The sequence below is a fragment of the Lynx rufus genome, unplaced genomic scaffold (genome assembly GCF_022079265.1).
Source record: "Lynx rufus isolate CCGP_SWC_20201006 ecotype Redwood Valley unplaced genomic scaffold, mLynRuf1.p SCAF_56, whole genome shotgun sequence".
Classification (NCBI taxonomy): Eukaryota; Metazoa; Chordata; class Mammalia; order Carnivora; family Felidae; genus Lynx; species Lynx rufus.
In genome coordinates, this window is record NW_025814874.1 from 296,265 (window position 1) to 313,333 (window position 17,069).

At 48.1% G+C, this 17,069-nt stretch overlaps 1 protein-coding gene across 17 annotated transcripts in view; it reads right to left on the reverse strand.

The window, feature by feature from the left end:
- Positions 1-15,204, reverse strand: part of FAM120B (family with sequence similarity 120B) — a 94,004-nt gene extending 78,800 nt beyond the window's left edge. For 2 of the 17 annotated variants that reach the window (XM_047101097.1, XM_047101094.1), the window contains exons 1-2: positions 14,264-14,806; positions 2,301-4,022 (exon numbers count right to left, since the gene is read on the reverse strand). In XM_047101097.1, coding sequence (XP_046957053.1) covers positions 2,301-4,022; positions 14,264-14,344 — 1,803 coding nt within the window. In that variant the 5' untranslated portion in view covers positions 14,345-14,806. Of the gene's footprint in view, positions 1-2,300; positions 4,023-6,825; positions 7,064-14,263; positions 14,817-15,142 lie in introns of those variants that run through there. The other 15 variants (XM_047101096.1, XM_047101093.1, XM_047101088.1 and 12 more) reach the window with 12 other exon arrangements.
- Between the last annotated feature and the right edge of the window lie 1,865 nt (positions 15,205-17,069).

The window sequence follows — 17,069 nt, forward strand, 5'->3', positions numbered from 1 at the left end:
CACAACTGGGAAATGAGCGTGGGTCGGGAACCAGCAGGGGCCGGGTCAAGACGGGAAAGACAGAGAGCCCGGGGTGATGCCGCCTCGTACTCGACACGAGTCCCAGGCTGGCTGAAAGGCAGACCTTGCCCTCCTCTAGGCACTGAGGTACCCTGCAGGCTCCACTTCTGCACTGCCGTCCTTTGCCCGCGTGCCTTTCCCTGTCCTGTCCTTCCGGCAAACTGCTACGGTGGCCCCAAGTTCTCTCTCTGAAGCCAGGCCTGAGCAGGAGCTGACCAATTCTTCCGAGCTCGCACTTCTAGACTACTGACCACGACCAACCCGCCTCTCCCCATGCGAGACGGAGCACAGATGTGATCTTGTAAAGGGTCAAACTTGCAGTTAGAGGCTTGAGTTCAAAGCTAGGGTCTGCCAAGTACTGGCTGTGTGACTGCAGGCAATGTCATTTAGCCCTTTCGCAACATGTTCTCATGTGAGGAGGGAGGCAAGCGTGTCTACCGAGAGCTGCGTGACAATTAAGGCCGGCGATGTGAGGCACAGCCTCCAGTAACAACAAACAGCCGTACAAAGATACGTCAGTGGAGAATCATCTCTGTGTGGTCCGTATTAAACTAGCATTCTCACATCCAGCCTCATGATAAAACCAAACCAAATAAACAAGCAGAATTAGATTTAGGTCTTCTCTGTCCACTTCCCTCACTTCGAGTGGAGTCTGCTCGGATGGTGTCCAAGTCTGTGTTGAGAGCAGGCCTTTCCCCATGCGTACCTCTCCTTCTCTACTGTCCAAGCACACTTCCACCTGGGGTTCAGATTCTGCCCTCCCTCCAATTTCTAACCCACGTTCTTTTCCTTCCATGAAGCACCTTTTAAGGATGCTTCCAGGTAGGATAATTTTAACTCCTTAATACTTTTTCACCTGTAATTCTCTTAAAGTACATATTGCATTCTACTTTTTACCGTAATTTTTTATGTTACTAAAGGAACTTATCTGCTACAATGTATGTAATGGAGGAAGAGGTGAAGGACTTCTCAAGACAGGAGACCCCATGTAGTTGTACAGGACGGAGGGAAGGAGCCACCAAGGGAAAGGCCCTAAAGGTACAAGAGGAAAGGAATACTGCCTTCAAGATTCAGTGAGACACAGTGTGACGGGCACAAGGGGCTCAGCAGTGGGAGAAACAAACGAGACCCTGCCCTCGCGGCACCGTCCCGAGCATGACATTCCAGTGAGGCATGCGCTACAGCAGGTGGGTGGCTGGTCAGGGCTTCTCTGAGTGAGTGACCGCCCAGATGGGACAGAAGACTAGTAGCCATGAAGCAGCAAAGGGGCAGGGGAGGTTCCCAAGAGGCAGAGAAGCACATGCCGGGCCATGACAGACAAGGGACTGACCAGGCTAGAGAAGTGGCGGTGGTGAGGTGATGGCAGGCCGTGGCCTGCTTAAGGCTACTGTTTCTACCCTGAGAGTTACAGAATAAGGCTTCATTTCTGCATGCAGCATGGCCAATGGACTAGAAGGGGCAAAAGTCTACACGGAAGAGTTGTCAGCCATTCCTGAGTAATTCAGACCAGAGACCACATATGCTAGGGTGATGAGACTAACTGACTAGGTACAAGTAACAAGACAGGGAGAGAACAGTTACCAGGAGTGGTAATTGCTAGGTTTGTAACTTGCGCACCTGGAATGGAAGATGGTGACACTTTGTCAGGAACAACGGGAAGGTTTGTGGGTAAGACACAACACGTGTAACCCCCCTGGCCTCACACGTAACACGTGGCTAATCAATAGCAGTCCTCCGTAAAACCTCTGAAGGGCTCTATGTCACTTTCAGAATTAAGTCCAAACTCCTAGTGGGGCAGGTAATAATCTTCCCAATCTGGTTACATTCTACCCTTTCCAACCTCTCTCCCCATGGCTCCCCTCAGACCGTCCTCCAGCCTACTGTTCTACCACGTGCCCCAAAGCAACAAAGATCTGCTTATTCAGAACAAATATCGGCTCTCATGAAGGTCTGGTTCCACTCTACCTCTTCAGTAACTTCTCTCTGTACTTAACCCACAGTGACCTCTCCTTCAAATTTCTAGAGCTCTCTTCTAGAACAGGCATGTAACAATATCCAGCATACTTTATAATGTGAGTTTCCATATGCATTATGTCATACTTCCTAACTACATTGCCCTGTTCTGTGTCCCCCACAGTGCCCTAACCGCTGCAAGTAGTCAATAAAGATTCATGACAAATCCATTAATGGATATACTTTCAATCATGACATGTCAGATTTGGGTGGGCACATCTACATACCTTTAAGATTTCAGGGTCTGAAACCATGGTTACTTGTTGTTTGATTTCAGGCTCCATATTCACAAGGTCTTCTTGATTAATTCCAGGGTTTGTACATATAGGTGCTTCTAGCTTAAATTCAGGGTCTGCACCCAGAGGTGATTTTTGCTTGAATTCAGTGTGTGTACACATGGGAACTCCTTGCTTGGATTCAGAGTATGTACACATGGGAACTCCTTGCCTGTATTCAGAGTATGCATACATGGGAACTCCTTGCTTGGATTCAGGGTATGTACACACAGGATCTCCTTGCGTGGATTCAGGGTGTGTACACACAGGATCTCCTTGCTTGAATTCAGGATGTGTACACATGGGAACTCCTTGCTTGGATTCAGGATGTGTACACAGGAGGAATCCTTCCTTGGAGCCAGGATCTATACACACGGGAACTGCTTGCTTGGAATCAGGGTCTGTAGAAACAGGAACTCCTTGTTTGGACTCAGGATCTGTACACACAGGAACTCCTTGCTTGGATTCAGGATTTGTCCACATGGGAACTCCTTGCTTGGATTCAGGATCTGTACACATGGGAACTCCTTGTTTGGATTCAGCGTCGGTACACATGGGAATTCCTTGCTTGGAATCAGGGTCTGTACACAGGGGAACTCCTTGCTTGGATTCGGGGTCGGTACACATGGGAACTTCTTGCTTGGATTCAGGGGCTGAACTCATGGATCCCACCTCCTTGTCCAAAGTTATTAAACCCTTAGGTTTTTGGAGAAACCATGGAGATTTCTGTCCTGGCAAAAGATATGATGCCACACCCTTATAAAAAAGAGCTTTGTTTGGTCCCAAAGGTAACATCTCTTCTAGCTTTTTTTCACCCTGATGCAAGCGAAGAACTTTAGATATATGGTCTGCTACAGCTAAGATGATGTTCCCTTTTTTGTCAAAGTTCTCCTTTACAGAGGTATAGGAAGACAAGCACTTGTACCGAAAGCTTTCAAACATGCCTTCTGGAATAATATCGTTGCCAAGCAGGCAGGCCAGAAGAGGAAGGTCTGCCAGGCTGATATCTAGACTCTCACAGAGCTTCTCTCTACAGAGCATGACAGTATCGAGACTGTCCAGACAGAGCTCACTAATTGAAAAGTAGGGACAGGTATCATAGATTAAGTAGTCGGTGTCTTCTCCAAGAATACCAAGACAGTTATTCTGGAGGCCATAAGATGCCACCTCATAGTCGGCCTCTTGCAACGAACACAGAGTTTCCTGACCCAGGCTCTTCAAAGCAAATCGTGTAAATATGGCCAGCCCTGAGGGGATGAAGAACATGTTTCTGCCAGGCTGCTCCTTATGTGACTTGATATAATGGAAAATCCTGGAGATCTCCCTGTTGTTCTTTAGTCTTCGTTTCACCCACTCATCTCTCTTATCCTGCTCCACCGTGCCATCAAAGAAGAATATCAACCTGATGCCAACAGCTGTAAAAGTCTTAACAAAATCCCGCAAAGCAGAGAAGTATTCCCGCCACTGGCCACCGCAGATCCAAGATTCAGGAGTGTACCAGTATCTGAGACAACACATGGCATCAACCACAATGGTAGGAGTACATCCAGGATGCTTGCTTCGGTGGTGTTCCGCCAGTTCTTTGAAATTCACTACTGTACATATATGTGGGCAGGTACTGCCCACGAATCCCTGCAAACCTCTCACACCCATAACTGACCTCCTGGAAAGGATCTGGAAAGGAAAATAAATGAGTTATTATGACATTATCACTAGACATAGGATACCTTTTAAAGTAAATAAACAGAATACTTAATATTCGCACTCTATTTTCAAAACACTCTAGGCACTAACAAGGTATGTAACATGGCATACCGGTTAGAAGCCTGAAGAGTTTTCACTGAAGACAAAGAGGAACCTTAACCTAAGCATGAGTCACCAGAGTCGGCCTTCATAAGGACAACACAGCGCAGCAGTCCTCTAAGATTTGTATTAAAACTATTAATGAAGGGTAACAGTTTTCAAAAAGTCATCATTTCCCATCTAGGAACTCAAGCAGAAGTTAATTTTGAAAGCCCAAAACACAGACAGATGCACGTAACACGGACGCTTCTCAAAACCATCTTGCTGAGTGAAAGAACGTAGACCAAACGGGAATACACACCATGTGACCCATTTGTATGAAATTCTACTTCACCGAGAGTGGGGCTGATCTGTGGCACCAGAGAACAGGCGGTGGTGGTCTGGGGTAGGGCAGCTGGGAGGGAGGGATTTACATAATGGAAACTCTTGGAGTGACGGATATGCTCGCTACCTTAATTGTGGTGACAGTTTCACGGGTAAACACAGGCTAACCCTCGTCAAACTGTAAACTGTAAGTGGTTTACTATTTATCAAGTATACCTGAATAAAGGCATCAAAAAGAAAAACACATAAAACTTCGCCCTGTCAAATGTAACATCTGAGTTGGTGACTGGCTTTCAGTGGAAAACTGCCTACTCGAAAATGCAAAAACAGGGGCACCTGGGTGCCTCAAGTCAGTTAAGCATGTGACTCTTGATTTTGGCTTAGGTCATGATCTCACAGTTTGTGGGATTGAGCCCCACACTGGGCACTGCACCGACAGCATGGAGCCTACTTGGGATTCACTCTTTCCCTCTCTCTCTGCCCCACCCCCACGGTCACTCACTCGCTCTCTCTCAAAATAAATACATAAACTTAAAAAAAAATGCAAACACTGACAAAGTAGCAAAAAGACCTCAAACTGAAAATCTGGCAAAATCCTAAGCAGAGTACTTTGTATAAAAAGTAAGGTGTCCTATGTATAATAAAGGATGTAACATATGACATTCTTTTTTTTTTTTTTTTTAAGTTTATTCATTTATGGAGACAGAGCGCAAGCAGGGGCAGGCCAGAGAGAAAGAGGGAGACACAGAATCCAAAGCCGGCTCCGGGCTCGGAGCTATCAGCACAGAGTCTGACGTGGGGCTCGAACTCATGAACCGTGAGATCATGACCTGAGCTGAAGTCGGACGCTGAAGCCACCCAGGCAACCCATGACATTCTTCAAGTAGGTAATAACATCTGTCACTGGTCAGAAAAAATTCCATGATGACACCTTTGATCTTAACGGCCTATAATTTTCACTTTGGTTTTCTTTTAAGACTCATCATGGCTTCATGTCCACTGACAGAACAAACAAAAAGTCCTTATCACGCAAATAGCTACGGGAGGACAAACAACGCCTCTCCAGGCTCGGGACTGAGGGCGGCAGCCATCAGCTGCCAACACACATCGGTGACGTCCAGCCTCGCGGCGCGCTCGCCTCCTACCAGACGGCACTGGGCACTCAACACACAAAATCTCCAGTCTTTAAAACATCTCTGACAGGCAAAACACTATAAGCTCTACTTTACAAGTGAAGAAACCGCAAATAAACCACTATGTTGAGAAAAGGTACCCTCACACAGGACTGTCTTTTAAGAATTTATTGCCTGTTAATGGACACTGGCCCCTAGTAGGATCCGAAGTTGCGTATCTGTTTAATGGCCACGAATATTGAAAATATATAAACATGGAGTGGCTACAAATCTCACACATTTATGTTGAAACTTAGAAAATCTTGCCCATTAAGTTACTGAACATACCCCCCAATCCACTGCGGAAAGAACCCTCATAGCATTCACCTCGGGAACATGACCAAGGTACGAGCGTCTGAAGCCCAAGCTGGACTTCACGGTTATTTCAGCTACAAGGAAGTTCTACGGTTTGGGCCTCTGGGTGCGGACCCTCTGTTTACGAAGGTTCTGCTGTGTTTCTGAGGCCAGATGGTTTTTCTCCTGGTGTCCCAACACAGCAGTCTGGCCCAGGTTTGGAAAGAGAACCAAAGAACGCACATAAGGGTGGTCAGGATGGATTAAAGAAACGATGCTTAGAGCGCATACACTGCAGGCCATTATTCGGTGCCCAGCTTTGAAAACAGCAGACTTGCGCGCTTTACTGAAGGAGGTCTTCCGGATTCCGACTCTGTCTGTACGATGACCTGAGACTCCCCCGCTTCCACCAGGTTCCCTGGGGGGTGCCCAGCATCCGACAGGGCCCACCGCCGGCGCAGGAGGATCCCCTCCCATCCAGCCCACCGGCGCCGGTGGGACCTCCCAGTCGGCCACTGGCTCGCTCAAGACGCACGTGGAGATCAAGCTGGAGCAAAAGAGATCAGTGCCCGCTCCCACACAGACGTGGGCTCCCATTTGTGCGGCGGCTCCGCCACATTCGGGTTGGCTGCCTTCCCTCACCGATAAAAAGGGATTTTTGTTTCAAGCATTTTTCTACTAAAACTGCAAGTGACAACACTGAGCTGCTCCAAACACTCTCCTCTTTATTTTGGGAGAAGTCAGGCTCAGCCTCTGCTTTGATTTTATTCAAATGTTTTCGTCCTTTCCCACCCAGCAGTGAAAAGCTCACCATTGTAATTAAACATGTACGGGTTTTTCCTCTTTCGCACTGCCAATTTCTCACATTCTGAATCGCAAATTACCTCAGGAATGTTCCGCTACGACGTGCTCTTCTACAGTATTTACAAAGAAAACCCCGGGCAGGCGAAGACCTGGGACTGGTGACTCTGGACGACGTCTTCCGGTCCTTCCAGCTCTGAGGCTCACGCCACCCACCCCTCAATGAGACGCCTAAGTTCACATGAAATGAAACGGCTAAGAAAATAAATTCTGTGGACACTACCGTTTTAAATAACTGTAGGTTTCCTTTTTTTGGTGAAGCCTTTTGCTGCGAAGAGCACGTACGGCTGACCCTTGACACAAGTTTGAACTGCATGGGTCCACTTGTACGTGGATTTTATATATACATACACACATATATATATAGTACAGTATTATCTTTTCCTTAGGATTTTCTTAATAACGTTTTCTTTTCTCTAGCTTACTCTAAGAATACGGTAGACAATACAAATGGCACACAAACTGTGTTAGTTGAGTGTTACCAGTACAGCTCCGTCAACATGCTTTTAGGAGGTAAGTTCTTGGGTGGGGGTCAGAAGTTTATTTGCAGATTTTTGACTGTGCGAAGGGGCCAACTGTACTGAGGTTTTCATTCTTTAAAGATGGTTTTAAAGGTGACTATAAATATACATGTACATATACCTATATATACACAATTTTCATTATCTAGATATTGTTCAGAAAGAAAACAGATGTCTCATTAGAGGAGTTTCTTGCCCAAAGTACAATCTGGGAATCACTTCCATTAATGCAGGCCTCCTCAGGGCAGATGATGTCACTGTGTCACATCCCCAACACCCAGCACTGTGTCCGACATGCCAGGGGCCCAGTAAGTACTTGCGAATAAATGAATGAAAAGAAGGCATTGAAGTTTATGGACTCCGTTTGCAGGCAAATAAAGAGTAGGAAGCAGAGACCCTGCCCTCAAGGAGCTGACACTGATTTGGGAAACAAAGCCTCAAGGCAGGAAGTTGATGAAGGAGAAGCAGGCGCACAAGTACAGAGCGTGTCACACGGGAAGGGGCCTCCTCCTAGGAACGGCGTCCCTCTATACAGCTGCACCCGTCCCAACATACTGGTTACCGGGAAGTGAGGACGCAGAAGATGAAAGAGAAATCCTGAAGTCTCTTTATTCACAACCTTCGACGATGAACACTTAGAGAAATGAAAGGTGCAGTGAGTGCCTCAGCACAGACACATCTCTATACCGCCACTGACAGAAGGGGCCGAGTCCCTCTGAACACAGGGACAAATGGACTCGTGGACAACCCACAGACCGGGGGGCGGGAGGGACACCTCCTACCCAGAGATCAGTGTTTGCAGAAGGACAATCGGTAGCAGCAGCTCTGGCCACCCTAAAGCACCAGCATGCAACAATGTCAGAGCATACTTTTCCAATGGGCACGCAAGTTAACGAGGAAGTCTGTACAGGGGACGCTGGTTCAGAGGGCACCAACGAGCTGGAGTTCACTGAAATGAGCTATTTTCAGCCGGAGACAAATTCAGCTGAAGACCTACAAAGCAATGAAGTCAAAACTTTGGGGTTTACGTTCACCAGACAGAAATAATTTGCATCTGTACAAGACAAAAACCTATAAATTGACACATGGAGCATCAGCATCTGGGCTCTAATCAAGAGTAAGTGGCAAAGTCAGAGAGGCACATCGGGTTAGAAAACTAAACAGTCTTGGGTGAATCTGTTAAATAACGGCCCGCACCATGGTGACAAAACACACGGTCCTCCTTTTTCTTGGCTTCATTTCCAAGTCAGGTGTTTCCTTCCCCGGTCACATGCTGGCTGGGCCTGCGCCTCAGGAAGGTCACCTTGTCGCTGGACGTGGGGCTTCTTTCCCTGGCTCCCCACCAACCTCACCTACAAAGGGAAACCGACAGGGACCCCCTTCGGCACAGCAAGGCAAGAAAGAGGACTGAAAACTCCGTGACATGAATACCTATGCCACAGCAGCACACGGGACAGGGTTAGCTCAGTGTTTACTGAATATTCATGAATGCACAAACCAGGTGAACAAGCAAGCTGCAGGCGGCCGCCACTGCGCTGGTGGCCATGCTTCGGAGCCCCTCCACCCAGGACTCATTAACGACCGAAAAGATGCCCTACCGCGGCAGATTTCCGTCAGACTCCCCTGGGCCCTCCTCTCAACAAGGCCTCAACCTTGGGCATCTGCGTGCATCCTGGCTGAGACCAGTCTCAGCAAGAGTCCTGCTGAGTCTGTCTGGAGAAGATCCCTGCCCTCAATAGATGATCACCCTCAAGATCCGATCAAATGCGTCATCCCCTTGGTTCTTACTGCTGGCAGGCTACAAATCCCCAGGCATCTTTGCTGTGTTCAAAGCTGAGCCCCATCTCTCTCCCTTAGTGGAACACCCCTATTGCAATAATCTTGAGTAAAACCTTCCGTACTGTTTCAGCAAGTGTCAGAACATTTTTTCTCCCACACCACATCTCTATGAAGCTCTTCACATGAGAAACGGAAAGCCTATAGCTATTCTGATGTACACCGTACGTACATCATACATGCAGGGTGTCCTGGAGGGCCCTCCAGGACACAGTCAGGCCATGACCACTGGTGCCAAGATCCAGAAAACTGGCGCATGGCTGATGTAGGCACTCAGCAGCTGCTAGGTCAATAGGTCAGTCCCCTCCAAGCAGTGCCCTAGGGAGAAGTGACAGACCGCTAGGCAGTATAATACTGTCAATAAAAGGGAAGGCTCTAGTGAATTCAGATTCTAACTTCCACTCAACAGCAGTAAAATACTGAGCAAATTACTTTATTCTATAAGCTTCATTTTTCTTATCTGCCAAATGAGGTGTATAAGACCTGCCTCATATACTGTGACGCAATTTCACTTGTATTACAAATTTATTCATAAAGCATACCATCATCGCCTAAAGTTAGTAAAATCATCACAGCACCAGTCAAAATTCTTAAGTTATCTCAAAATTTAAAACAAAGCTTTATAAGTTTTACTGAGGTTTTACTGTATTTATGATTTTTACAAGTTGGTTTACTTTTCACTATCGGAAATATATTCACAAAAATGTTCCTAATTTAACAAGTAGTCATGTCCTTTGCAGAAAAGTCGGAGATAGCACAAAGGGGGAGGAAAAAAAAGACTACTCATAATCTCATCTTCCAAAGACAATGACTACAATTTTAGAGTACATATTTCTAGCCTTTTTTATTATTACTCATTGTTTTTAAAAATAGCGATACTTTTCTGTAATCTACTTTTTTGTCTTAATTGATCATGAATAGATTTCCAAATCATTGTGTTAAACTTCTCCTGCAGTGTTACTTTTAATGGATGCACAACGCCAGAGATAAGAAAGTGAATCCCATCTGTGTATATAAATCTTTGAGCCCATCTCTGAGCACTTCCTTGGGACAAATCTTGGATATGAAACTGCTGAGTCAAGTAAAAGCACATACTGGTCCTTTTTTCGACAAGATATCATTTGTAGCTGCCACTCATTAGTACTCAGTTCTCCTCAACAATACCAAGGGATCTTGTCCGAACATACATCTGGTTTACTCCTTCAGCAAGCACCTTAGGTCACTGACTATGGCAGACCCTCTCTACCAACAAGACACAGGGGCCCTGCCCTCCAGAGGGTTATGCTTCATCAGGAAAGCATTCAACCAACAACAGTCACTTGAGCATAGCTACAGGCCAGAGAAATGGCACAGAGCTGGGGAATACTCAGCAGGAGGACCCATCCCAGATCAAGGATCCACAATGGCTGTCCTGAGCCAGGGCACTAGAAGTGAGCCTTGACGAAAGGCAGGAAAGACGGGTGCGCCAGATGGAGATGAGACAGCAGGCAGGCGGGGGAGGCACAGGAGAAATAAGGAGTGAAAATGTTTTAAAGTTTGTAAGATATGTTTTTTTTTAATCAGTAAATGGGTGTTTCTAAGGTGCTTAAGACATGTGTTCTATTCAGCAGTTTTACCTGCAACGCTACTTATGTGTTCCTCGAACATGGAAAATGGAAAAAAACAAAACAAAAAACAACCTCTGTGTGGCCAAAACTCTGATTTAAAGGAGGAAGAGTGAGGCGATGATGCTGCAGACAGGGCCAAATAGCACAGGGCTCCCAAAGGACACACAGGCACCTGCACTTCTTCCCAAGGGAGACCAGGTACTGGTCAAGGTTCCTAAACAAGAACATTTTAGAAACACTCACCTGACGCGGTGGAGAAAGGATGGAGACAGGCAAGACTGGAGATAAACGACGGGGCTCTGGGAGGCACTGGTTGCTCTCGCTGCCCAATATCCAGACACGACTCTGGAAGAACCCTGACACTGGTGGGGTGCAGAGTCCTAACTCCCATTGCAAGACAGCAGAGGAAGAGACCCTCTTTTGGCCCCCACACACGTACCAAAGGCAAGAGTTCTAAGTTCCCGTATTTGCTCCATAAATGTCCATCTAGTGTTTACTGTACTCCAGGCCCTGTGCTAGCGGCTGTGGACACAGCAGCAGGCAAGGCAAAGTCACTAAGATATGAGCCCTGAGAGAGGGAGTGAAAGGCACAGGGTCCATCAGAGAAGAAAGCCTGGCAGTGTGCACACGTGCGTCGCAATGCACCATATTGCACACTTACTCTAAAAGCCCCGCAGCAGACATCTCTAGTCCCACGGGCCCATGATCCGTTTTTCAGACTTGCGACAGACATGCTGTACCAGCCAAGAAGGAAAAAGAGCTGGTGCTGGGCGGCAGTGTGTGTGCCACGTCAGGGCACCTGCCGGAGGCCACAGACAATAGGAGAGGCGAGATTTGAACCCATCGGCCTCCAAAGCCTATGCACCTTTTACTAAGCCACACCCCCACCTAACTGTCACATCGGAGTGGTCTGGTTGCTGCCGGCTCCAGTGCTGGGAATTACCCTGTGGGTGTCCTCAGCCAGAGAGCTCTCCTTCCTGAAGGTTCTCCCAGTCATAAGGGCATTAACAGAATAATCAGGACTGAAGGAGCAACCAGAACACTGGGCCTTTCCCTAACCCACTGCAGCTCTACAAAACCCCTTAAAGGACAATGACACATAATGTGAAAATCACTGTCGCTGAACACAGGTGAAGACGCACGTATGCATGCACAAATTTATGCTTCATTTATTCAGAATTCGGGGTAAGAATCAATATAAACTCATGAGTTTAGGCTAAAACAATTTATTCGTAAGAGACTTCTTCAAGCTCTTACTTATATCTACAGACTATTTCTTTATTCAGTTCTAACAAGAAGCTTCCATGTCCACAGAAGAGAAAAATATGGAAAGGGCATCTGAAGCAGGCATATGTACACCAACAGCAGCAGGAACTGCTGAGGGCTGACAAGGAGAAAGCAGAAGAACAGGAAAACTAAAAAAACCCGAGAGACACAAAAACTCCTTACAAGTAACAGCGGAATAGCTTCCCGCGCCTCAACAAGTTCTAACAGTGTTTACATCACAACTAACAAATTATGTTTAAAGTGTTTGAGATCATTAAAGAAAGTTTATACTACATCCAATGCATTCTATTAACAAAGCAGGGAAATGTTATATTTTACAAAGACTGCCACCCTGAAATGGGAGATTTTAGTGTTTACTGGGCAAAAACCCAGAATTAAACTATCCAGAAAACTCCACTGTTTCAAACAGAATTACCTTCCTCTTGTCCTGGGTGGCGATGGTTTGAATATAAATGACTTTACAATAACGCAACACTCTGGGCTACAGCGCTAATGGGAACAGTAGTTCAGCTGCACAGCCTCATGGAACCTCACGCGTCCCGGCAGGACTCTGCAGCTAGACAGGCATACTGAAGGACCTACTGGTTTGGTCCACGTTATAGCAAATGTTCTAGAGCAAAAGCAGTGGGTTCCTTCTTGTAAGGATGCTCAGGAGCTGGGTTTTGGTTGGCAACGTCTGACCGGAGACAAAACATTTAATCTCTTTGTAGATCATCGATTCCCTTTTTTGTACAAATTAAATAATGATTTACCTCTCAATTTGGTAGATTTTAACCTACTGCTACAAAATGCTTTAAAAATATCTTATTTTATGTAAGTAATTTAAGCCTTAAACAACACGTTTTTAGTCTGTGAAGATCTTCCCAACGGCACTTTACAAAGAAATATATGTAAAAGCGAATCAAAATAAAAAGTGATTCATACTTATTATGAAGCCTTATGAAACTAACTTACAGCATAAGGGTTACCTCACTTTCAAACTACTGAAAGGATGCAATTAATTCCCCTGAAGGATTTTCCATGTATTGCTGTAGCTTCTTCCAGAGATAAGAACTGCTTTTATGACCTCAATTAAATAGACTTTCCTTCTCACCATTAACCTTTTCTTGAAAAAGGTGGCAACGCAGCAGTGAAATCAATACAGGCATCGCTGCAAAGGTTCTGCCAAATGCATGCCCCTCCCCGGCTGAGGGTTCCAGCAGGAACTGGGCTCCATTCACTCCTGTTCTGTCTCCAAGCCCCGATGATTAGCACACACATGAAGGGGAAAGTCTCAAGAACAAGAATGCAAACAGCAAGACAGCAGGATGTGACAAATGGCCAGTTTCACAGGGATCCAAGTTGTGCAGGACCTGAAGCCTACACGGTTGGGGTCCTTCTTTTTAAAAACTACAAAATTATAAACACAAGACCACTGAGGTCTTTCCCAGTGTCTTGGAAGGGGCTCGTGAAAGTGAGGGACCCTGAAACCTGGTCTTCATTAGCTTCACAGTAAATCTACCCCATAAACGACACCCAGGTTAAGGCTCAGGGATGGGGTAGGACCTCAGATGCCACCTCCTTGTCTTCTCAGTTTGCAGGCGAGAAAACAGTGGGCCAGAAGTGACCAGAGGAGAGGGCGCCACGTGTCAGAGAGATTAGGGGTTTAGAAATTATACAAGGTAGGTAAGAGGGAAGGTGGTTCAGAGACAGTGTGCGTACAGACATGGGCAGTGAGGGATTTGGCACAGCTGGGATGCTGTCAGCGCTTTTCCTGAGCACAGCTGGTGAGGAAGGACAAGTGCAGCTCTGAGACCAGCGTGACCACACGGTTGGCGAGAACCACTTCGCAGAGCTTAGGGATGGCAGGAGACAGGGTGACGAGGAAATCTAAACACAATGTGTGAAGGCTGTGCCGGTGCAGAGAGGCTAGCTCCTACGAGCAAGGCCCAAACACGGGCAGGTCACTGAGCACATGCAGACGTGAGGCCATGACTCACAAATGACAGAGACCAAGGACAAAAATAAAGGGCGAGGTGACTAGAGGAACCGTGAAATACAGCTCCAGGCCAAACAACTTAATACGCTTGGGAGGTGAGCGGTCAGCGGCCTGATGCTCCAGACTTGCTCCCCAAGCCATTTCTCACTCTCTGAATCATCTCAAACGTCAAGCCAAAAACCTACAAGTCATTAGAAATACCAACACCTCGTGCCTTTCGCATCCAACTCACCTCCAAGTTCTCTCCACTACCATTTCCGGGTTTAGGTTTTAAAGCTTCTCTCCTGCACAACCGCAAAAGCCCTCTTGTCATGATGTACCATCACCCCACGCCATCAACCTACACCTGCCAGGCTAACTCTTAATAATGACATCTGATCACTTCACTTCCTTGCCCCAAATTCTCTGTAACTTCCTGCCATTCCCCATCGCTAGGCTATTATCTTCTACTTCTATTATCTAACCCTACTTCTTTAAACCTCAGCTCAAATCCCCGCTCCTGCAAAGACACTTTCCTGCCCCTGCTTGGCCACCGTAGACAAGTCGTCCTCTCGGCTATCCATACACTGGTCTGCCGTCTTTTCATCTTCCTTTCTGCAAGGACTTAGCACTTGCAAGGGGCTGGAGCCCCGGCTGAGGACAGCCCAGACATGACTGGGGGGAAAGGCACACAAGTTTTGAGACGCGAGTGTAGACATCAGAGGACGCCTCTCTGGGGGCGATCACACAGTCGTGCGGCCGGGTAGCCGAGAAGAGCGGAGCCGGCATTGGCACACGTCTCTTGAGGGTCGGGTCAGGATGACACCAAAGAGGAGGAAGCGAAGGTCGCAGCCGGGGGGGTGGGGGGGGGCGGGAGGTCAGGGAATGAGGTGACAGGGACGGAGAGGCCCAGGAGGGGAAAGGCGGTGGGCGGCGATTCCCAGGTACCCGGAGCGGGGCGGCGGGGCTGAGGGCGGGCAAGGCCGCGGAGGGCTCGGACCCGGGCCCAGGGACCCGCGACGGGGTTCACGGCCGGGGCGGCCGCGACGGCGCAGAAACGCGAGCGCAGCGAGCCGAGCCCGGCAGGCGGGGAGCGGTCGGGACGGCGCTGGCCCCGCAGACCCGGCCCTACCTAGAGATACGCCAGCACAGCCAGAGACGCGCCCGCACCACCCTCGGCCCAGCCGCAGCCGTCTGCGCACTTCCGCTTCCGCCCCAAGCGCTTCCGCTCGCGGGAACCTCCCTGCACGGGGGGCGGGGCCTGCCCGGCCGGTTCCCCCGGCTCCCGGGAAGCGAGCTGCGCAGGCGCCACGCCCGTGTCCTTGGAAACCGCGCGCTGCTTCCTCGGTCGGGGTCACACGGTTCCTGCGCCTCCCGTGGGCGTCGGCGGGGCGCCGCCTCTTTCCTCTCCTTTCTGCCGGTGCTGCGCTGCGGGCCGCGGGTGGATTGAGGCTGGCCGCCTGGGCTCGTTCGCCCTGCTGGCCTGTGGGGGCCGACGCTACCCGGAGCCCCTGGCGCCAGTTTTTCGGGGACCCAGGTGACCGCCGCGGCTGGCTCGGGAGAAGGTCAGGCTTGCCTGAAGCCCGGCTGTCCCGAAAGGCTCTTGGAGGTTGCCGCCCCGTCAGAAAGCAGAGCGCTCTCTGAAACCTTTTCTAAGTCCAAACGGTGCAAAGCGAAGAGTACACCACTTCGCTTTTAGGAAAGACCTGCACTGGTGCCCCGGTGGCTTTTTTCATGCAAGCGGAAGTCCTCTTCGGATTTCTTTGAGTTAGCGGAAACGCGCTGACGAAGTGGGTGACAAACTTTGGGAAACCGGGGCAAACCTGTGTTAACCAACTCTGAATGTGCCCATTTACGCGTGAGGTATGGGGAGTGGGAGTGGGGAATACGGAATCGGGTGCGTGATCCTGGGCAAGTTGTTTTTTAACCTCTGTACGCACAGCTTCCTCGACTCTTTAGTTGGGACGGTAATGGTACTTCGCAGGCAGTGCTTAGGAGGAATATAGCAGAGGGGCGCCTGGCGGCTCAGGAGGTTAAGCGACCAAACCTTGGTTTCTGCTCAGGTCTTGGTGTCACAGTTCTTGAGATTCTCTCTCCCTCTCTCTCTGCCTCTCTGCTGCTCTCGCTCTCTCAAAATAAATAAATTTTAAAAAGCAAAAACAAACCAAAAACAAAGAATATGGCAGAGCACTCAGCCCTTGGTAAGCACGTACATTTTAGCCACTTGTTGGTATTGCTGTCTGTGATGATGATGATCATAATTACCCTTGAAGCCGAATTTATTTACTGGGCAGGTTTTCTGGTCTGAATGGAGTGAGGTTTCTGGGGAGAAGCAAGGACAGGTGCAGAAGCAGGACGTTTTAGAGGAATTTCACGGACTATAACCTATACATGAGAGAGTGGTGGCAGATAAAACTGGATGGTGAACAGGATCACCTGGTCATGCAGCGTCTCGATCTCATGTTAAGGAGTTTGGACTCTGCTTGTAAGCCACCATATTCACCTTATTTCGAAAACCGCTTTAAGATCAGTCAAGTTCACAGTCAGGACATGCTCCCTTAAAGCTCAGATCTCAGGCAGTCCAGACTATACCCAATGTCCGTTCCTCTAGCTGCAATGCCACCCTTTTCTCTACAACCAAGAGAATGTTTCACTGGCCAAGTGTGATAGCAGATTAGCCTTTAAACCAATCTAATTTATTTTTAGGTAAATTACGGAGGAAGTTAAATTGTTAGTAATACCTAATTATTTAGGCCGCATCTCAAAACCTGTCTGTACACACAACATATCTGGTAGTGCTGCTGTGAACCCCAGGGAACGAGAGGCTTCCGCTGAAGTAAAATGATCAAATGCTGCTCTCTTCAGAGTCTCTTGCAAAGCACTTGACAGATCAAGCGCTCAGAAAGCATTACCAAACTGCAGCGACACCACATGTATGTATTACATCTGAGAAGGAATCTCTGCACCCGGCATACAAGGCTTTCCTTTCTGGCTGACTTTAAAAATTTCTTTCGGTAAAATCAACAGTGCTTAGCAGCTACTACTGGTTGGGTGCCACA